Source organism: Cherax quadricarinatus, unplaced genomic scaffold (genome assembly GCF_038502225.1).
Source record: "Cherax quadricarinatus isolate ZL_2023a unplaced genomic scaffold, ASM3850222v1 Contig1314, whole genome shotgun sequence".
Classification (NCBI taxonomy): domain Eukaryota; kingdom Metazoa; phylum Arthropoda; class Malacostraca; order Decapoda; family Parastacidae; genus Cherax; species Cherax quadricarinatus.
In genome coordinates this window covers 65,209-88,177 of record NW_027196340.1, presented here as the reverse complement: position 1 = coordinate 88,177, position 22,969 = coordinate 65,209, and the positions used below count along the sequence as shown (strand labels likewise).

The window sequence follows — 22,969 nt, the reverse complement described above, 5'->3', positions numbered from 1 at the left end:
CCAGCGAAATATTGCAGATCTATAGCCAAATACCCAGTCTGTGGTGCCGATGACCATTCTAATACTTCTTTCAGTCAACCTCCATCTTGCCTTAATTGTAATGAGGCTCACCCTTCGTACTCTCGCCGTTGTCAGGTCTACTTTAGTGAGCATGAAATTCGTTGCCTCAAAGAGGCAGAAGGTCTCCCTTATGCTATGGCAGTTACTCATCTCCGCCTCCAAGGGAGACTAACCCGTGTTTCTTATTCTCGTGTTTCAAAATGTCCCCCCACTTCTGTGGTCCCATCTACTGCAGCCTCCTCTGTTGTTACCCCTCCCATAGCCACTCCGGCATCTAATCATTTTGCTGTCCTTGGCTCTGACGTCCCGACTACAACTCGGTCTGTTCTCACATCTTCGTGTCCTTCCTCACAAGCCCCGGTATCAACAAGACTTCGTACGACACCTTATACCAATCGCCCCTCTACTTCTCAGAAGTCCAATAAATCCCCATTGCTCAAATATTCTTTGCCCCCTTCCTTCCCTTCTTCCACCTCTGCACTTTACCTTTCCAGTCTCTGTGCCTAGCTCTTCCCCTCTCTCTGGCTCTATTACAAGTGTGGAGGTTCACCTTCCTCCTTGTACTATGCCTTCCACCCCCGTCTCCTCCCAAGTTTCTCCCTCTTCTGCCACCACCCAGGTTTCTGCCTCTTCTGTCCCCTCCCACACTTCTTCTCCAGTTCCCTACACTCTTTTGTCCCCCTCTACTTTGGTACAGTCCATTACTGTCCCAATCGTTACTCACCCTCCTCCTTCTACCTCCAATATTGTCTCCCATACATCTTTGAACTCAAACACTTGAAGTCATTTCAGAATATATTGCAGAGACTAAACCTTCAATGGACACGGATCCACCTCCTGTTCCTTCTCTTCCCTCTCCTCCATCTCCACCACTCCATTCTTCGCAATGCTCCGTTCCTTTGCTGCTTGAATGTTTTCCAGTGCCACCACGTTGACTTTTCTAACCCCTCTAGTCCGTAAGTGCCCTTCCCTACGGATTCCTGGTATTTTCTTCATTGCCAATCATGGCCTATTTACAGTGGAGTATCCGCGGCCTCAGGGGTAATCGGGGTGAGCTTCAGATGTTGCTTTCCAGGTTTTCCCCTGTTGGTGCTTGCTTACAAGAACCAAAATTACACTCAGCTGTTTTCCAACCTATCTCAGGCTATAATTTATTGTATTCTTCGGATCCTTTCTCAGATGGGACCTTTAATGAAAGTGCCCTTCTATGCAATGATATTCCGTACTGTCAACTATTTGTCCATACCTCGCTGCATTACACTGCAGCCCGTATCCACTTGAATAAGTGGTTTACAATATGTTCTTTATATCTCTCCATCACCAAGGATTACGTTTGTGCCTTGGTGCTTTTCGCTCTTTCCCTGTTGAGAGCCTCTATACAGAAGCGAATGTTCCATCCTTGTCTGATCGCCGTGATGCCCATTGCCTTCGCTACTATGTACCTGGAGTTTACCTGGAGAGAGTTCCGGGGGTCAACGCCCCCGCGGCCCGGTCTGAGACCAGGCCTCCTGGTGGATCAGAGCCTGATCAACCAGGCTGTTGCTGCTGGCTGCACGCAAACCAACATACGAGCCACAGCCCGGCTGATCCGGAACTGACTTTAGGTGCTTGTCCAGTGCCAGCTTGAAGACTGCCAGGGGTCTGTTGGTAATCCCCCTTATGTGTGCTGGGAGGCAGTTGAACAGTCTCGGGCCCCTGACACTTATTGTATGGTCTCTTAACGTGCTAGTGACACCCCTGCTTTTCATTGGGGGGATGGTGCATCGTCTGCCAAGTCTTTTGCTTTCGTAGTGGGTGATTTTCGTGTGCAAGTTCGGTACTAGTCCCTCTAGGATTTTCCAGGTGTATATAATCATGTATCTCTCCCTCCTGCGTTCCAGGGAATACAGGTTTAGGAACCTCAAGCGCTCCCAATAATTGAGGTGTTTTATCTCCGTTATGCGCGCCATGAAAGTTCTCTGTACATTTTCTAGGTCGGCAATTTCACCTGCCTTGAAAGGTGCTGTTAGTGTGCAGCAATATTCCAGCCTAGATAGAACAAGTGACCTGAAGAGTGTCATCATGGGCTTGGCCTCCCTAGTTTTGAAGGTTCTCATTATCCATCCTGTCATTTTTCTAGCAGATGCGATTGATACAATGTTATGGTCCTTGAAGGTGAGATCCTCCGACATGATCACTCCCAGGTCTTGGACGTTGGTGTTTCGCTCTATTTTGTGGCCAGAATTTGTTTTGTACTCTGATGAAGATTTAATTTCCTCATGTTTACCATATCTGAGTAATTGAAATTTCTCATCGTTGAACTTCATATTGTTTTCTGCAGCCCACTGAAAGATTTGGTTGATGTCTGCCTGGAGCTTTGCAGTGTCTGCAATGGAAGACACTGTCATGCAGATTCGGGTGTCATCTGCAAAGGAAGACACGGTGCTGTGGCTGACATCCTTGTCTATGTCGGATATAAGGATGAGGAACAAGATGGGAGCGAGTACTGTGCCTTGTGGAACAGAGCTTTTCACCGTAGCTGCCTCGGACTTTACTCTGTTGACTACTACTCTGTGTTCTGTTAGTGAGGAAATTATAGATCCATCGACCGACTTTTCCTGTTATTCCTGTTATACGCTCTCACGATCTACACAGTCCTTCCATTTATAGAATGGTCACCGATATTAGTAGACATTCTTTATTCGTTCGCCGCCCCTGTTTGCTCCGTCCCTTTTCTCTTCGCCTACATTCACTCTTGTCTTCCCTTCAGTTACCACCTTTATATGTTCATGTAGCATCTCACTTTTCCCTACCCCCCTGGGAAGTTCCAGCTGTTCGGGTCTGTTCTTTCTCACTCCCTTGCTCGAAAGCTCAACTGCCTACGGTGGCTTCCCGCTCTCTTTTTCTTGATCACTTCCACTCCCATTCTCATGCCACCGCTGTGTACACAGATGGCTCTAAGTCTTCAGACGGCGTCGGATTCGCAGCAGTGTTTCCGGACAGCTTCGTGCGGGGGCATTTACTATCTTCAGCTAGTATTTTTACTGCTGAACTGTATGCCATTCTTGCAGCACTTATTCGTATCGCATCTATGCCTGTGTCATCATTTGTAGTAGTCTCAGACTCCCTTAGTGCTCTACAGGCTATACGAAAATTTTATACATCTCATCCCCTAGTTCTCCGTATCCAACTTTGGCTACGTCGTATCTCTACCAAACATAAAGATATTGTTTTTTGTTGGGTCCCTGGCCATGTCAACGTACAGGGCAATGAACAGACACACTGCTGCGTGGTCAGCAGTACATGACCTACCAATTTCCTATTGAGGTGTTCCATTTCTGGACTATTTTGCTGCAATAGCTACCCACCTTCGCACCCGTTGGCAACAACGTTGGTCAACTCTGCTCGGTAACAAACTTCATTCTATTAAACTGAGCATAGGTTACTGGCCGTCTTCTTGTCATCAGTGCTGAGGTTGGGAGACCACTCTATCCCGCCTTCGCATTGGCCACACTCGTCTTACTCATGGGTATCTCATGGAGAGGCACCCTGTTCCTCTCTGTGAGCAGTGTCAAGTTCCAGTATCGATTAGCCACATTCTGTTAGACTGCCCTCTCTATCAACGAGCACGCAGAATTTACCTCCAACGTCGTCTTCGTTCTACTACTCTCTCTTTACCTTCCCTTCTTGCTGATGGACCCTCCTTTAATCCTGACTCTCTCATTGACTTCTTGACAACGACTGATTTACTCCACAAACTCTGATGATACTTTTCGCACTCCCCTCAGCCCTTTCTAGTTCAGTCTCTTGCTGCCCTTTACCCTTTCACCATCCACTACCCCGCTGTTATCTGTAACCTATTACTCATCCATCTCCCTTTTGCCACCTGATGCCCTCGCTTCCTGCCCTGCAGCGCTGTATAGTCCTTGTGGCTTAGCGCTTCTTTTTTGATTATAATAATAATAATATATCTCTCTCCTTCTCGAGCATTTTCTATCCCAGATTTTGCCTTTCTCGTTTCACACTTACCACCACCACTTCTGTTACTTGGTGATTTTAACACCCACCATTTCCTCTGGGGGGAGGGGCGTCTCATTGTGACTCACGTGGCATCCAGTTGTAGGCTTTTCTCACCTCTCACCCCCTCCATGTTTTAAATACGGGTACTCCCACCCATTTTGATCCTTGTTCTCATACTCTCTCTTGCATCGATCTATCAGTCTGCTTTTCCTCCACTGCACTAGACTTCACCTGGTCTGTTCTACCGGACTTACATGACAGTGATCATTTTCCAATCATTCTTACTCCTCCTTCATATTCACCACCTTTCCGTAGCCCTTGCTGGCAATTTGATAGGGCAAATTGGGACCTTTACTCACAACTCACTGCTTTTAGTGAGGTTCCTTCTTCATCCTCCATTGATGAGCTCCTACACCTCTTCTCGACTTAAGTTTATACCGCAGCTTCTCATTCTATACCCCAAACCTCAGGCAGGCATTCTCAGAAGTGTGTGCCTTGGTGGTCTCCTGCTTGTGCTCATGCAGTATTTTTGAAACGCGCTGCATGGGACAGGTACTGGTACAATAGAACCGATGAGAGACTTCTTGATTTTAAGCAGAAGCGTGCGATCGCTCGCCGTGTCCTCCGTGACGCTAAACACACTTGCTGGCGAGACTGTTTCCACCATCACCTCTGCTTCCTCTATGAGTGCAGTCTGGAAAAAAAGTGAGGAAATTGAGTGGTAAATACTCTCCTGACCTGGCTCCTGTTCTGCGGGTCGCCGGTATTGATGTAGCAAACCCTCTTGACGTTGCCATTGAAATTGGCACTCATCTGGTCCGTATTTCCCAGGGGCTACATCTATGCCCCTCGTTTCTTTCCTCAAAGTCTGCCAGAGAGTTAGTACCCTTGGACTTTTCTTCTCTTAGAGAAGAACAGTATAATGGGCCTTTTACACTTCAGGAACTGGAGGCAACGCTCTCAGCTTGCCAATCATCGGCGGCTGGGCCTGATGACATTCATATTCGTATGTTACAACATTTACATCAGTCAGCCTTTGTAGTCCTCTTACACCTCTTCAATCTTATTTGGGCACAAGTTCTTCCCCAGCTATGGAAATCTTCCATTTTTCTCCCTTTCCGCAAGCCGGGTACTATGGGACATGATGCCTCCCACTATCGTCCCATCGCTCTTTCTAGTGCAGTTTGCAAAGTGATGGAACGTCTGGTAAATCGACGTTTAATGTGGTATTTAGACACACAACAGTCTCTCCACTAGTCAATGTGGTTTTCATAAGGGCCGTTCTACCATAGTCCCCTAACTACGCTTCGATATGTATGTGTGTAATGCTTTTGCGAATAATCTCTGTTATTACCATATTTTTTGACCTTGAGAAGGCATATGACATAACTTGGAAGTATAATATTTTGGCCCAAGCCCACTCCTTAGGCCTCCGAGGCAATCTACCATCCTTCCTTAAGAACTTTTTAACTGACAGACATTTCCGTGTTCGAGTCAATAATGTGCTCTCCCCGGACTTCGTCCAAGCTGAAGGTGTCCCTCAGGGATGTGTTCTGAGCACAACACTTTTTCTCCTTGCTATAAATGATTTGGCCTCTGTTCTTCCATCCAATATTTGGTCATCACTCTATGTTGATGACTTCGCTATTGCTTGTGCAGGCGCTGACTGTCACCTCATTACAGTTTCTCTCCAGCATGCGGTCGACCATGTTTCCAATTGGGCCACCATGCATGGGTTTAAATTTTCCAGTACCAAAACTCACCAAATTACTTTCACTAGATGCTCTGTCATCTCTGATCATCCTTTGTACCTCTATGGCTCATGTATCCCTGAATGTGATAGTCAGGTTTCTAGGCCTTCTCTTTGACCGTAGGTTATCCTGGAAACCTCACATTACCTCTCTGAAGGCAACTTGTCACAACTGGCTGAACCTTCTTAAAACCCTTGCTCATCTTTCATGGGGAGCTGATCGTCGAACTCTCCTTCGCCTACATTCAGCCCTCATTTTATCGAAACTCGATTATGGTGACCAGATCTATTCAGCGGCCTCTCCTGCTACTCTCTCTAGCCTTAACCCCATCCATCACCAAGGATTACGTTTATGCCTTGGTGCTTTTCGCTCTTCCCCTATTGAGAGCCTCTATGCATAAGCGAACATTCCATCCTTGTCCGATCGCCGTGATGCCCATTGCCTTCGCTACTATGTACGCTCTCACGATCTCCGCAATCCTTCCATTTATAGAATAGTCACCGATATTAGTAGACATTCTTTATTTGTTCGCCGCCCCTGTTTGCTCCGTTCCTTCTCTCTTCGCCTACATTCGCTCCTGTCTTCCCTTCAGTTACCACTTTTATATGTTCATGTAGCATTTCACTTTTCCCTGCCCCCCCTGGAAAGTTCTAGCTGTTCGGGTCTGTTCTTTCTCATTCCCTTGCTCAAAAGCCCAACTGCCTACGGTGGCTTCCAGCTCTCTTTTTCTTGACCACTTCCACTCTCATTCTCATGCCATTGCAGTGTACACAGATGGCTCTAAGTCTTCTGACGGCGTCGGATTCGCAGCAGTGTTTCCGGACAGCATCGTGCGGGGGCATTTACTATCTTCGGCTAGTATTTTTACTGCTGAATTGTATGCCATTCTTGCAGCACTTATCCGTATTGCATCTATGCCTGTGTCATCATTTGTGGTTGTTTCAGACTCCCTTAGTGCTTTACAGGCTATATGAAAATTTGATACACCTCACCCCCTAGTTCTCTGTATCCAACTTTGGTTACGCTGTATCTCTACCAAGCACAGATAGTTTTTTTGTTGGGTCCCTGGTCATGTTGACGTACAGGGCAATGAACAGGCAGACACTGCTGTGCGGTCAGTACATGACCTACACTGCAGAACATAAGAAAGGAGGAACACTGCAGGAGGCCTGTTGGCCCATACTAGGCAGGTCCTTTACAATTCATCCCACTAACAAAACATTTGCCCAACCCAATTTTCAATGCCACCCAAGAAATAAGCTCTGATGTGAAAGTCCCACTCAAATCCAACCCCTCCCACTCATGTACTTATCCAACCTAGATTTGAAACTACCCAAAGTCCCAGCCTCAATAACCCAACTAGGTAGACTGTTCCACTCATCAACTACCCTATTTCCAAACCAATACTTTCCTATGTCCTTTCTAAATCTAAACTTATCTAATTTAAATCCATTACTGCGGGTTCTCTCTTGGAGAGACATCCTCAAGACCTTATTAATATCCCCTTTATTAATACCTATCTTCCACTTATACACTTCGATCAGGTCTCCCCTCATTCTTCGTCTAACAAGTGAATGTAACTTAAGAGTCTTCAATCTTTCTTCATAAGGAAGATTTCTAATGCTATGTATTAATTTAGTCATCCTACGCTGAATGTTTTCTAACGAATTTATGTCCATTTTGTAATACGGAGACCAGAACTGAGCTGCATAATCTAGGTGAGGCCTTACTAATGATGTATAAAGCTGCAGTATGACCTCTGGACTTCTGTTGCTTACACTTCTTGATATAAATCCCAGTAATCTATTTGCCTTATTACGTACGCTTAGGCATTGCTGTCTTGGTTTAAGGTTGCTGCTCACCATAACCCCCAAGTCCTTTTCGCAATCTGTATGGCTAAGTTCTACATCATTTAACTTATAAGTACTAGGGTTATGGGCACTCCCAAGCTTCAGAACCTTGCATTTATCTACATTGAACTGCATCTGCCACTTTTCTGACCAAGAATAGAGTTTGTTTAAATCCTCCTGAAGTTCCATAACATCTACGTTTGAATCAATTATCCTACCTATCTTTGTGTCATCGGCGAATTTGCTCATATCACTAGTAATTCCCTCATCAAGATCATTGATATATATTATAAACAACAACGGGCCCAAGACTGATCCCTGTGGAACGCCACTTGTTACAGATCCCCACTCGGATTTAACCCCATTTATGGACACTCTCTGCTTCCTGTCAGTGAGCCATGACTCGATCCACGAGAGCACTTTTCCCCCAATGCCATGAGCTGCCACTTTCTTTAACAGTCTATGGTGCGGAACTCTATCAAAAGCCTTACTAAAATCTAAGTAAATAATATCAAATTCTTTATTGTGGTCAACAGCCTCAAAAGCTTTACTGAAGAAAGTTAATAAATTAGTTAGACAAGACCGGCCTCTTGTGAATCCATGCTGAGTATCATTAATCAAGCTATGCTTATCGAGATGGCTTCTTATAATAAGCCCCTCGCACACAAAACCTCCTTTACCCCCTCCCTCCAACCTTTCCTAGGCCGACCCCTACCCGGCCTTCCTTCCACTACAGACTGATACACTCTTGAAGTCATTCTGTTTCGCTCCATTCTCTCTACATGTCCGAACCACCTCAACAACCCTTCCTCAGCCCTCTGGACAACAGTTTTGGTAATCCCGCACCTCCTCCTAACTTCCAAACTACGAATTCTCTGCATTATATTCACACCACACATTGCCCTCAGACATGACATCTCCACTGCCTTCAGCCTTCTCCTCGCTGCAACATTCATCACCCATGCTTCACACCCATATAAGAGTGTTGGTAAAACTATACTCTCATACATTCCCCTCTTTGCCTCCAAGGACAAAGTTCTTTGTCTCCACAGACTCCTAAGTGCACCACTCACCCTTTTCCCCTCATCAATTCTATGATTCACCTCATCCTTCATAGACCCATCCGCTGACACGTCCACTCCCAAATATCTGAATACATTCACCTCCTCCATACTCTCTCCCTCCAATCTGATATCCAATCTTTCATCACCTAATATTTTTGTTATCCTCATAACCTTACTCTTTCCTGTATTCACTTACTAAAATCTAAGTAAATAATATCAAATTCTTTATCGTGGTCAACAGCCTCAAAAGCTTTACTGAAGAAAGTTAATAAATTAGTTAGACAAGAACGGCCTCTTGTGAATCCATGCTGAGTATCATTAATCAAGCTATGCTTATCGAGATGGCTTCTTATAATCTCAGCTATAATTGACTAGTAATTTGCCTACAATTGAGGTCAGGCTTATTGGGCGGTAATTTGACGGTAACGACTTGTCCCCTGTTTTAAAAATAGGAATTACATTAGCCATCTTCCACATATCAGACACTACACCTGTTTGAAGAGATAAATTAAAAATATTAGTTAATGGTTCACAGAGTTCCATTTTGCATTCCTTAAGAACCCTTGAAAAAAACCTCATCAGGACACGGCGACTTATTTTGCTTCAGTCTGTATCTGCTTCACAACCATTTCACTAGTGACTCTGATGTTACATAATTTATCTTCTTCTAACCCACTATAAAAATTAATTACTGGAATATTGTTAGTGTCTTCCTGTGTAAAAACAGAGAAAATAATTATTAAAAAATCGAGCACATTTCATTATCTTTGTCAGTAAGGTGCCCATAGGTATTTTTAAGGGGACCTATCTTATCTCTAACTTTTGTTCTATAGACCTGGAAAAAACTTTTTGGGTTAGTTTTAGAATCCCTAGCAACTTTAATTTCATAGTCCCTTTTAGCTTTTCTTATCCCCTTTTTTAATGTCCCTCTTAATGTCAATATACTGATTCATAAGATAACCCTCACCTCTTTTGATACGCCTATAAATTCCTTTTTTATGTCCTAGTAGATATTTGAGCCTATTATTCATCCATTTTGAGTCATTTCTATTTGATCTAATTTCTTTATATGGGATAAACGCTCTTTGAGCAGCATGTACAGTGGACCCCCACATAGCGACCTTAATCCGTGCAAGAGGGCTGGTTGTTATGCGAAATGTTTGGTATGCGAATGAATTTTCCCCATAAGAAATAATGGAAATCAAATTAATCCGTGCAAGACACCCAAAAGTATAAAAAAAAAAAAAAAAAATTTACCACATGAAATGTTAATTTTAATACACACAAACTGAAAAAGGCATGCACAATTACATGACACTTACTTTTATTGAAGATCTGGTGATGATTGATGGGATGGGAGGAGGGGAGAGTGTGTGTTAGTGTTTAGAAGGGGAATCCCCTTCTATTAAGACTTGAGGTGTCAAGTCCTTTTCTGGGGTTACTTCCCTTCTTCTTTTAATGCCACTAGGACCAGCTTCAGAGTCACTGGACTTCTTTCGCACAACATATCTGTCCATAGTGGCCTGTACCTCTCGTTCCTTTATGACTTCCCTAAAGTGTTTCACAACATTGTCAGTGTAATAGTCACCAGCACGGCTTGCAATAGCTGTGTGAGGGTGATTTTCATCCATGAAGGTTTGCACTTCAAGCCACTTTGCACAGATTTCCTTAATCTTTGTAGTAGGCAATTTCTTCAATTTCTCTCTCCCCTCCTTCGAACCAGTTTCCTCAGGTCTGGCCTCTTGCTGTTGAAGTTGATCTATCAGCTCATCAGTGGTTAGTTCTTCATTGTCCTCCTCCACCAACTCTTCCACATCATCCCCACTAACCTCCAACCCTAAGGACTTTCCCAATGCCACAATGGATTCCTCAACTGGCATAATCCTCTCAGGGTTAGCCTCAAACCCTTCAAAATCCCTTTTGTCTACACATTCTGGCCACAGTTTCTTCCAAGCAGAGTTCAAGGTCTTCTTAGTCACTCCCTCCCAAGCCTTACCTATAAGGTTTACACAATTGAGGATATTAAAGTGATCTCTCCAAAACTCTCTTAGAGTCAGTTGAGTTTCTGAGGTCACTACAAAGCACCTTTCAAACAGAGCTTTTGTGTACAGTTTTTTGAAGTTTGCAATAACCTGCTGGTCCATGGGCTGCAGGAGAGGAGTGGTATTAGGAGGCAAAAACTTCACCTTAATGAATTTCATGTCCCCATAAAGTCGCTCTGCCACGTCTGTAGGATGACCAGGGGCATTGTCTAACACCAGGAGGCACTTAAGTTCTAATTTCTTTTCAGTTAGGTAATCTTTCACATTGGGGGCAAATGCATGGTGTAACCAGTCATAGAAAAAGTCCCTAGTGACCCATGCCTTACTGTTTGCCCTCCACAGCACACACAAATTCTCCTTGAGGACATTCTTTTGCCTGAACGGTCTGGGAGTTTCAGAGTGATACACTAATAAAGGCTTCACTTTGCAATCACCAGTAGCATTGGCACACATCAACAAAGTAAGCCTGTCTTTCATAGGCTTATGTCCTGGGAGTGCCTTTTCCTCCTGAGTAATGTAGGTCCTGCTTGGCATTTTCTTCCAAAACAGGCCTGTTTCATCACAATTAAACACTTGTTCAGGTTTCAGTCCTTCACTTTCTATGTACTCCTTGAATTCCTGCACATATTTTTCAGCTGCTTTGTGGTCCGAACTGGCAGCCTCACCATGCCTTATCACACTATGTATGCCACTACGCTTCTTAAATCTCTCAAACCAACCTTTGCTGGCCTTAAATTCACTCACATCATCACTAGTTGCAGGCATTTTTTTAATTAAATCCTCATGCAACTTCCTAGCCTTTTCGCTTATGATCGCTTGAGAGACGCTATCTCCTGCTAGCTGTTTTTCATTTATCCACACCAATAAGAGTCTCTCAACATCTTCCATCACTTGCGATCTCTGTTTCGAAAACACAGTTAAACCTTTGGCAAGAACAGCTTCCTTGATTGCCTTTCTGTTGCCCACAATAGTAGAGATGGTTGATTTGGGTTTCTTGTACAACCTGACCAGGTCGGCGACACGCACTCCACTTTCATACTTATCAATGATCTCTTTCTTCATCTCTATTGGAATTCTCACCCTTATTGCTGTAGGGTTGGCACTAGAAGCTTTCTTGGGGCCCATGGTCACTTATTTTCCAGATAAAGCACCGAAAACACTGTAATAATACGAAATATTCCGATTGTATGCTTGGATGTTACCGCGGAGGCTGGCTGGTAAACAATGCCACCGGCGGAACATATGAGGCTGGCTCAGGCCGCACATTGGACGCGTCTCGGACGAAGGACGGTGAGCGGGTTTTTGGGCAGTATGCGAGGCAAAATTTTAGCGATCAAAGCGTCCGGTATGCGGATTGTAACAGATGATAAGTATGCAATGCGTACGGTATGCGGGGGTCCACTGTATAGTGACTCTGAAAATTCTATCCAAACAGACTCTGTATGTGTTACTTCAGACTTAATACCCGTTTTTATGCAACAGTTCAAGCGATCTCGGACATACAATGCCACCCCACCCCCCTCCCAATACTTCTATCTTCTTGGAACAATTTAAAACCCTGAATATGACATTCCGCAGGCATGTCCCGACTTTTTTAATTAAACCACGTCTCAGTTAAGGCAAATACATCAATGTTACCTACACTAGCAACTAATCTCAACTCGTCCATCTTATTCCTAGCACTACGGCAATTAGCATAATAAACATTGAAAGACTCTCCTTTCTCTTTACCCTTCCTGCTCATTTCTATTTTTCTACTAAACCTATTACTGTCCTTATCACCCAAGGTCCCTGGCTTTTCAATATCTATCTCGTTCTTATTATTACTAGTTCCCCTAGAACTCGTAATATTACTACACTGGGACTTCACTGTTTTCCTGCCAAAACCCATACCACTAACTATTCCTAGTTTAAAGTCCTAACTGCTCCCTCCACTGCAGTTGCCAGTGCTCCCACCCCACACCTAGATAAGTGAACCCCATCCCTAGCATACATGTCACTTCTGCCATAGAAGAGGTCCCAGTTGTCAATGAATGTTACTGCATTTTCCTTACAGTATTTGTCCAGCCAGCAATTGACACCAATTGCCCTGGACAACCATTCATTTCCAACTCCCCTCCTTGGCAAAATACCACATATGAGAGGGTTCCCACCCTTACTTCTAATTATTTCTATTGCTGACCTATACCTGCTAATCAGGTCCTCACTCCTACGTCTGCCAACATCGTTGCCTCCAGCACTGAGACAGATAATAGGATTGCTCCCATTACCTCTCATGATGTCATCCAGACGGCTAACAATATCCTCCATCCCAGCCCCAGGAAAGCAAACTCTGTCTCCTACTCCTGTCCTTCAAGCAGAACGCCCTATCCATATACCTAACTTGGCTATCCCCAACAACAACAATATTCTTACCTTCCTTAATGTCTTTCGTCGTGTCGTTCCCAGTAGTCGACTCACATTCGTCGGGTAGCACTGAGAATGTATTGGATGTTTCCACAACAGTTTCCACGGCAGTCTCTTTCTTCTTCATCGTTTCTACCTTTCCATTCGTCTTCTTGATCGTCAACTTCTTTCTCTGCTGTCCAGCCACTGACCAGTTTCCCTTCTTGACCTGAGGACTCAAAACAGGAGGACAACTCTGAATCTTTGTTTTCCTCGGTCAGTCGCCGAATTTCCATATTCGCCAACCTCAATTCTTCCTTAAGCTGTTGGTAAAGTTGCTCGATGGAGGGCATCTTGCTTCAATTCTAGAGAGCGCGCAAACAGGTCTTCACAGAGCCAAGTACACGTCAACACTGCGCAAAAGCCAACTCAATCAGGAGCTACTGCGCAGCACGTCCGCACGGCCCAATAGCGATGTTTATTTGAATAGCTGATGGAGCCTCCTTTAATCCTGACTCTCTTATTGACTTCTTGACAACGACTGATTTACTCCACAAACTCTGATGATGATACCTTTTGCACTCCCCTCAGCCCTTTCTAGCTCAATCTCTTGCTGCCCTCTACCCTTTCACCATCCACTGCCCCGCTGTTTTCCGTAACCTATTACTTGTCCATCTCCCTTGTGCCACCTGATGCCCTCGCTTCCTTCCTGCTCTGCAGCGCTGTATAGCCCTTGTGGCTTAGCGCTTCTTTTTGATTATAATAATAATAATAATAATAATAATAATCATTCACTCCTAATTCATGTGGATTACAATCCAGGTAATTAGCTTTTATTTATGATATGACTTGTGGTGCAAAGAACATGGAAAAAATAGGGTTGTGTTCTTGAAACCATAAGCCAAATAGTTTTGTAACTTCTTAATCCTTCAAAAATCGTTTTTCTTACCTAACATTGCAGCTGATGTGGCCCTGTACAGTACCTGTACTATAGTGAAGGTTAAACAGTGAGAAAGAAGAGTACTTGTATCTAAAAAGGTTATGTACTAAAACTTTTCTTGCCTTTCTTGCATAATAATCTTGAGGGTGGATGTGGTCTTACTTTGCCTTCCCAACTATGCTTGTCTCATCAGCATTAAGCACATGCATAAGATTGTATCCACCTCAAAATTTCCTGCAGCTTAACAGGCAAATTTCCTGTGGCTGCATGGTCAGCAGATGCATTTTCCACACTAAATTCTGGTATGCAGTCCGCTGCGCACTTTAAAATAGCATAATTATCAGGGTTTCCATACTGATGGCATACTGTTTTTATGGTGCGACTGCTTTTTTCCTGTCATTGGCGCAGTTAGTGGGGTACCTTTTTCTGCTCAGTCCACACATTATATTCTTAATTTAATAACTTCTGTGGAGGTGCAGGGTTACTAAAAGTATTATCCAGAGGGTTGAGTTGGTTTGAACATATAGAGGATGGCACAAAATAGGATGACTTGGAGGGTGGAAAATCTGTGGTGGAGGGCAGGCAGGGTAGGGGTCATCCTAAGAAGGGTTGGAAGGTGGGGTAAAAGAGGCTTTGTAGGAGGGGCTTGGACATCCAGCAGACATGGATGAGCATGTTAACTAGGAGTGAGTGAGTGAAGGCAAATGGTTTTTATGGCTTGATGTGCTGTTGGAGGGATTCAGGGAAACCAGTTATCTGGACCCCGAGTCTTGGAAGTGGGAAGCACATTGCCTGCACTCAGAAGGAAGGGTGGGGATATTGCAGTTTGGACTGGCCTCTGAACTGCAGTATCAGTGCACCTATGGCAAGACAGTGATAGTGCAAGAGTTTCTCTTTTTTTGGGTCATGGGAGGTGGCTTGGGATATAAAAAAAAAAAATTGCTGTCCTTTTTCACTATCACATTGTGGATTACTGTTTGCACAATATTTTATCTTCACTTCATTGCCTCAGTTAATGAACTGATTCTCTAATACCAAACATGCACTGTCTCCACAATCCATACACCACCACCCAGCATATCAATCACGCTTAATTTTCTTGGCCTCTTCAGCATGAACAATCTTGTTTGGGTGTCCACAATTAATATCCAAAGATGAGAAAGTGATAAAAAAAAATTAACGGATGAACACCCTAGAGAGTATGGCATGTGAAATGCATGGGTGGGTGTTTACATGCAAGAGTGAAACTAGGCCTCTCCCCTTACCCCAAAACCAGCCTCACCCCAGGCACAGTAGGGAAAGTATCCCACTGGATATTGACAGTATTTCATGTGCAACTCTGTCTTGAACAGAATTTAAACCGAGAATTTTTGGTAATGTGAGTTGTGGTTGTGCAAATTGCAAGTGTACTGAATTAGTCTGTTCAAAGTGGACAATAAAAAGTAACAATGTTCATTGACAAATTCCAGCTATGAGGAATGAGCAAAAACACACGAGTCACTTAACCCTTTCACTGTCCCAATCCTTGAAATAATAGTTCTCCCAGTGTCCACCTTCCTTTTTATAAATTCTTAAATGGTAGGTAATGACACCAGAATTATGAAATTTTATGGAAATTTTACAGAATTACAAAAGTACACAGTTTGCAATCTGGGTGCAATTTATGCATCAGTTAGTGCTGTAGTCAGCCAAATTCTTAGCTATTTCACTAATATGCCTTCAATTCTGTTGATTGAGCACAAGAAATTACCAATTCAGTTATTACTACTACCCTAAATGCAGAGATTTCTCTGACTTGGCCAATTTTGCTCCAAATTAAAAAAAATACGAATTTAAAATTAGTGCAAAATAAACGATATAGATATTCCTGGCACTAAAACATTTTCCCCGTTCATTAATCACATCCCCAGGCCTCCACTATATTACACTTGCCTTCCATTTTGAATTCATAATCACACAAAAAATAGGTTTTCTTTTCCTAATAAAATATAACCAGGAATGATTGGTTATGATTTACAGCATCCCAATAAGTGAATCAAGACCTATTAAAAACCCATAAAACAGACTTGGGTGTGCAAGGGTACTTGCCTGTCCTCAGGGAAAATTGGCAAAAATAGAACATTTCTGCTACTTTGAGCCTAATTTCAAGGCACTCCCTGTACTGACCAACCAAAATCTTCTCTATTTCAGTAGTATGACTTCCTTTCTATCAGATGATACCAAGATAAAGCCAGTAAAACAACAAAAAGGCTATCCTAGAAAACTGTCACTATTTTAAACCAAACGTGTGGTCAGTTTTGCTTTTCCGATCATGCACCACAAGGGGGCAGGATTTTTTTTATACTGTGCACACTCACTGTGCAGACCCATTATCTCATATCAAGCCAAAATTTACTGCTCACAGCTTATCTGAGCTTATGATGTAGAAGTACACGAGGGACCAATGTTGTACACAAGGGCCCCACTTTACTGCGTTTAGCCTCACGGTGTTCTGCTAATACGCCGATTTCAAATTATGACCAAAACTTGCTATATGGTGCGCCCCACCCGGTTTTACATTCTCCATGAGTACATCTCTATTGCATCAGGAAACTTTCGAAAATTTCAAGTGTGTTCAAGTTAATGCACATTTTATATGTGCAGTGGCACCCAAGTTTCGGCCACCTCCCAACTCGAACAATTATGTAAGTGTATTATAGTAAGTGCTCTTGCAAGTGTATTTTTGGGGGTCTGAAATGGACTAATCTAATTTACATTCCTCATGGGAACAAATTCGTTCAGTAACGGCACTCGAACAGCCTTCTGGAACGAATTATGACTAAATCTCTGGGTTCCACTGTACTGATAGTTATACTTGCGTACCTGTACCTAAATATACTTAAACTGTGCTGGCATGCAGGTACGCATTAAAATCACCAAGAGTGTGTGTACTCTTAATGCCATATTAATAATAAAACGTAATCTCTTGGGCGCATTAAATGTCGTATATTACGTTAATATAGACATTTCCATTAATCCATCTATGATGTACATGATAAATACAGTGGACTCCCGACTTAAGATATTAATTCATTCCAGAAGTATGTTTGGGTGCCGTTACCGAATGAATTTGTTCCCATAAGGAATATTGTAAATTAGATTAGTCCATTTCAGACCTCCAAAAATACACGTACAAAAGCACTTACAAAAATACACCTACATAATTGTTCGAGTTGGGAGCTGATCGTAAGGTGGGGGTCCACTGTACACCCCACAGTATAATAAATTAACATAAATTCAAGATGTGGTAGCCAGGCAACTTGTAGTTCAACATCAGAGAAAATGTGGGTAACTAGAAAATTATTCATTATGTATGCCTTCACTCAGCATCAGTTCTTCTCAAAAATGGTGTTACATGAGAATTGGAGTGTTTCTCTTTATTTATTCTACTGTATCAATGTGGAGACAACCTGTTTACATTACGTGTGGGTGGTGTGGGGAGGGCTGCCCTGGTTGGCTGCCATACTTCACAAATAAGTCACCTCTTGTCCTACATTAAGACAACAAATACTTTAAGGTAATTAATGAATGTACTGTATGTGTATTTTATTGCTCTGGGGTGCTTTAATTAAATGCCATAGTATATTATGTGTGGCTGGGGTGGGGTGAGCTGACTTGGCTGGCTACCATACATCCCAAACTTGACTTCCTACAAATAAACCTCACCTCTCACCCTACATTAAGACTTCAAATATTTTAAGTAATGGGTGTATTGTGTGTGTATTTTACTTTTAATTGCTCTTAATGCCTAGTTCTATTGTTAACTTAATATATGTTAGTGTAAACTTATCTGGCATTTATATGCATTTATAAGTGGAGAAAAATGGTGTTCTGGTTTACCGCAGTAGCTTGGAACCTAACCTGCCATATAATTGGGGCCCTACTGTAGTTCTACGTGACTGCCACTGAAAGGGTGAAGTGTAATCATGTCAGATGACATTTCATTTAGAGAACACAGTAAGGCAAATGCTACAAAGGCCAGAAAAATGACAGAGTGGGTAATGAGATCTTTAATAATCAGGGTAATAATGCTAATGGTGACTATTCAAAATTTGAGGTGAGGGACCAGAACAATAATTACAGTGGTACCTTGACTTACGAGTGCCCCAACTTACAAGTTTTCCGAGTTATGAGCCGTCACTCGGTCGATTTTTTGCCTTGAGTTGGGTCAAAATCTGAGTTACGAGTGAGCTTCAGATACGCTGCCACTCGCAGGCGATACTGAGAAAAAATATCAAAAACCTTGATAATGACCAATGTGTAACAAACTTTCAATTTTGATACCACTGGTAGCGTCATCCTGCCAGAATGTTCTATAACATATGCTGTAAGTAGAGAGAGAATTCTGGAACGTGTAATACATGTTCGGCAGGCTACCTGGTTGGGTGGCCAGCTTGCTGGCCGGCTGATTTGCTTTGGCTGTCTCCTTCTGTCTGTATTAATCTCTGTTTCTGTATATCTGTCTCTATCTCACAGGTATACAAAAATAGTTATACAGAGTGTAAATTACCTAGGATAACCCAAAAAATCCAGACAGTGCTATACTATGCTTGTAGATATAAGGCATAATAAGCATGACTGGCAAGTAATACACAGGAATCAGACATGACCAATTCTGCATCATGTGTAATACCTGTTGTCTCATGAGTGGCTCTGAGACAGACAAGTAGAGACAGGAAGACAAGCAAAGACAAAAACAAATAAGCAGAGACAGATAAAGAGACAGACAGCTAGACACAGACAAGTAGACAGATAGAAACAGATACAGAAACAGACATGTTTATTTGTAACAGTGAAAAATAAATCCAAGGCAGTGCACAGTCGTCAAATGTCACTGCGAGTGTCGCTCCACTAGCAGTGGAATAACACTTATCTTACACCGTGCTTCAAGGAGTTTCATATATACTCCAGTATTTCTAAAACATTGCTGGGACCTGGCAAAAAAGACAAAAATCATTTATTATTTATAAATATATTTTTCTTAAATTTTTTTTGGGGGGGAGGGGGGGGCTGGAACAGGTTAATGGCTGTGAAGTCTTACTCAGTGCTGTAACAACTTAAGTCAGTATTACCAAGGCTGGCTCCTCCTCAGGAAAATTAATGCATAGAAAAAGAACAAAAACTGATAAACATAAACACTTTATTATTTAGAAAATATAAAATGTAAAACACTTAAATATGAAATATTGATCCTACCTTAAAGAAAATGAAAAATGAAAAATATAAATGATACCTGAATTCAACGCTAATATATATAAAACTTGGGTGTCTGGTGTTGGTGACACTGCGTGTTGTTGAAATCGTAGCCATTGCTGATGTGGGGGAGGGGGTCGCAGGTGTTGGTGACAACCCACCGGCTCATTCTTTAGAGTCTATAGCCGTAAAATAATCTATCCAGATGACAGGAAAACAGGTTCTTTACCGCTGCAATGATGAGGGGTTACGTCCTGATTCTTCATACACGTGCACAGGCAAGTAGATAAAACATGGGACGTCTCAGGACGTTAATCCGTCTCCTTCAATTCTACTCGTTGGCTAGAATATGAGCAGGCATGTACTTACAGTAGTGCTGGGAGCTGTGAGTCGAGTGATTACTGTTTGGCCGGAACCCCACACATCACCTTTCGGGGGGGGGGGGGATAGCGGGAGCTAGACTTACCCTACCTTAACAAGTAGCCAGCAATCAAACTATTGTTACTATATACTTCCTCGCTACTCCTATCTATTGAACTTTTCCCTCACAATGGCATTTCAATTAATTTCAGTGAGGAAAATTGATTTGATATACGAGCAAACTGAGTTACAAGCTGGATCACAATGAATTAAACTCGTAAGTCAAGATACCACTGTATATTTAATTCCTCTTGTATGCTTTTGTTAGTGATGTTTACAAAATAAGCACTTAACAGAGATGAATCCATTGTTTGAGCCATAGTGGTGTTATTACCCCCTATTTCCCCCTTTTTAATACATAAAAAAGGCAAAATATTATAAGGTGCACTGTGTTATTGTTGCGTTGAAAAGGTGTGGCAGCTCCTAGTTGCCTGTTTAGCTCAGGGGTTAATATGGCCTTTAGTTTCTAAAAAGCAGTGCCTATGCATTCCTGTACTTCGCATTTTCCTGCCTTGCAAGTTTTTTTTTTTTTTTATATACAGAAAATAATGACAGTGATAACCTGTATTTTTTTTACAGCAGATATTAAAGAATCAGCTTCTTCACCAGTAATATCCACTTACTAAACTTCATTTAATATTTCAGCTCGATGTGGTTGCCTTTGCCAACCTTGCACAAGTTGTATATATGGACAAAGAGGTAAGCTACTCCCTCCGCGACTGGATGGCTGAAAATTGTCCGAACTTGGTAGAATTCTGCAATCGAGTAAAGGACCAAGCATTCCCCGACTGGGAAGAAATGTGCACAAACTTGGATCTAAATTCTCATTTACCAAAGCCACCTCCAGAGGAAAAGGTTGAGGAGGTGGCAGCAGAAAAGAAAGATGAGAAGTCAAAAGAAGAAGAAAAGAAGGATGAGAAAGAAAAAGATGATACTGAAAAGGAAAAGGCCCATAAAGATGAGAAGGAAGGGGAAAAAGAAGACAACAAGAAAACGGAAGAGAAGGAAAAGGAGGAAGAGAAAAAGTAAAAAGTGTGATTATTCAAAGTTGTTGAAAGCAGTCAAGAACCAAATCTATTTGTAATATATGTGATAAATGTTGTTTGAAGTATTTTTTTTATTTGCTTGATACACTTTGTATAGATCTTCTTGTTAGTGTGGAACACAAGCACCTCCCCGTGCCGACTTAGTCGTTAACGTTTTGGTGGCCACTATCAGAAATAAGCTCGTTCTTACCTTCATTGTTTACGGGAGAGTTCAAACAGTAAGGACGTGAAATATTTGAGGGGGAAGGGGGGGGGGTTGGGTGGGAGTGGTCCAAGCTGGAGGTTTCCAGTTGGGCTTGTACATTAAAGGCTTTGTAATTGTTGGGGTTTTAATGTTTTAGGTAAGTTTAGTCCCACATTTCCCGTTTTCCTTTGCCTTGCCGTTTGAATTGTTACCAATTCTCATCGTAGAATTCTTTGGTCTCATTATATGTACTGTAGTTGACAACCTGACGGCTCATTTTCACTGAAGGTAATGACAAGGATTTTATTCAGAATTTTAAATAAAAATGTTGAAGGTTGGAACTGGTGGAGTCATATTATCTGTGTGGCTTGCATAGATTGTAGGTTTATTCCATATGAGTTTTAGTTAAATGAGTTTAAGAGCAGTATTATTCATGGACCATGAGTTTGTAATTTTTGCTACCATGACAAAAATTTCTTTATTCTCATTTTTAATCACTTTTGTAATATTAGTTTGTACATTACTAGCTTTTAATATGGCATCTAGAACATTATGATAGTTTTTACACATGGAAGTTATTTTGTAATAAGGAAATACTCATTTTATAGGTTCTCTTTGATACGAGGGGAAAAAATTTCCCACCGCTTTTTGTGATAGGAATGCTCATTAACCAAGTCATTGGTTTATCTGGGGTTTTTGCCCAGAAACACTGCCTTGCTGTAATTTACCTGATAGTTAAGTGTAAACCTATTCTAGTATGAATATGCAAGTGATCTACAACCCTCAGGGTTTAGATTCTGGTTACTGAGAGCCAGCAAGACATGTGAAGTGAAGGTTCTAAAGCATGACTGATATTATCCATGACACAAGAACCCTAGATAGCCCAGGCTTGGCAGTTTGCAAAATTGAAACAATCCAAAGACAGTGTCATGGCACCAAAGTAGTGAATAGGGACCAGAGTGCCGCACAATCAAAATTATGATAAGGCACAAGGACTTTAGCGGTGAGGCATGAGTGCTGAGAAAGCAAAATATATATATATGGCATTTCTAAAGAATTTTATACTAAAGGAAGTTGCACAGTATTTTTGGTCAATTGTGCTGTGATAACCTGAACATCAGTTTTGTAAGAAGTGCTGAATAGAAGTAAGCCATTCATACAATGAACTTTGTAGCCTTGTGCTTAGTCCAAATTGTAAAGATTTATCCTAAAATTGCTACTGTTTGGCTAGATATTGCCCTAGAAGTCTTGCTAGACCCTTCAGAGTGTATGATACCATGTTTGTACCCTAGCTTTTGTACACTTGGTACCTTAAGGCTTCAGCATTCGTGTAGTAGGTGATATATCTGGAATTTTTATTATAGGCACATAAACCATGGTTATCATGTATACACAGACATATTTATGTTCCTCAATAAATGTATCCTTTTAGGAAAAGATTAATTATTTAATCCTGTGGAGAAATTAATGATTTAGTCTACACAATGGCACAAACCATTTAGTAGGTAACTGGCTCTTAGTAAGATTGTCCAGTGCCTTGTTGGCTGGACAGAATATTGCATACCTTATTAACCTAGGTAACAAATTGGCTTCAGTAAAAATGGCGAGTTGTTAGATAAGGAGACAGCAGTAGTGCAAGTACCAGTCAACATAACCTGCGAGTGGTTTAGAGGTTTCTGTTTGCTGTTTGCCCTGAGGCCCAGTCTCCATATTGACTGTTTTATCAACTCTGTCAAAGTGCTGTGCATGCAGGCTGGCACTTCGATAAGGGGTTTACTGGTAGCAGGCTGAAATCTGGATGTGTTAACACTTGCCTATGGCTTGGGTGCCTTTCATGGTTTATTTTACACTTTTAATGTAATATGTGAAAAAATACTATGCATGGGGTGAGGAAGAATGGGATAGATATATTTAGAGATTTTGAAGTTGGTTGATGATATACAGTAGAACTTCTGCATTTCTCTTGCTGATAACTACTACTGGTATATTCTGAGTA

The 22,969-nt window shown here is 42.1% G+C and overlaps 1 protein-coding gene across 2 annotated transcripts in view; it reads left to right on the top strand.

The window, feature by feature from the left end:
• The window catches only part of LOC128700521 (failed axon connections), a gene marked incomplete at its 5' end in the record, with an annotated part of 29,592 nt that extends 7,182 nt beyond the window's left edge, over positions 1–22,410 (top strand). For both annotated transcript variants that reach the window (XM_070080942.1, XM_070080943.1), the window contains 1 exon segment: positions 20,389–22,410. In XM_070080942.1, coding sequence (XP_069937043.1) covers positions 20,389–20,772 — 384 coding nt within the window.
• Positions 22,411–22,969: the final 559 nt, after the last annotated feature.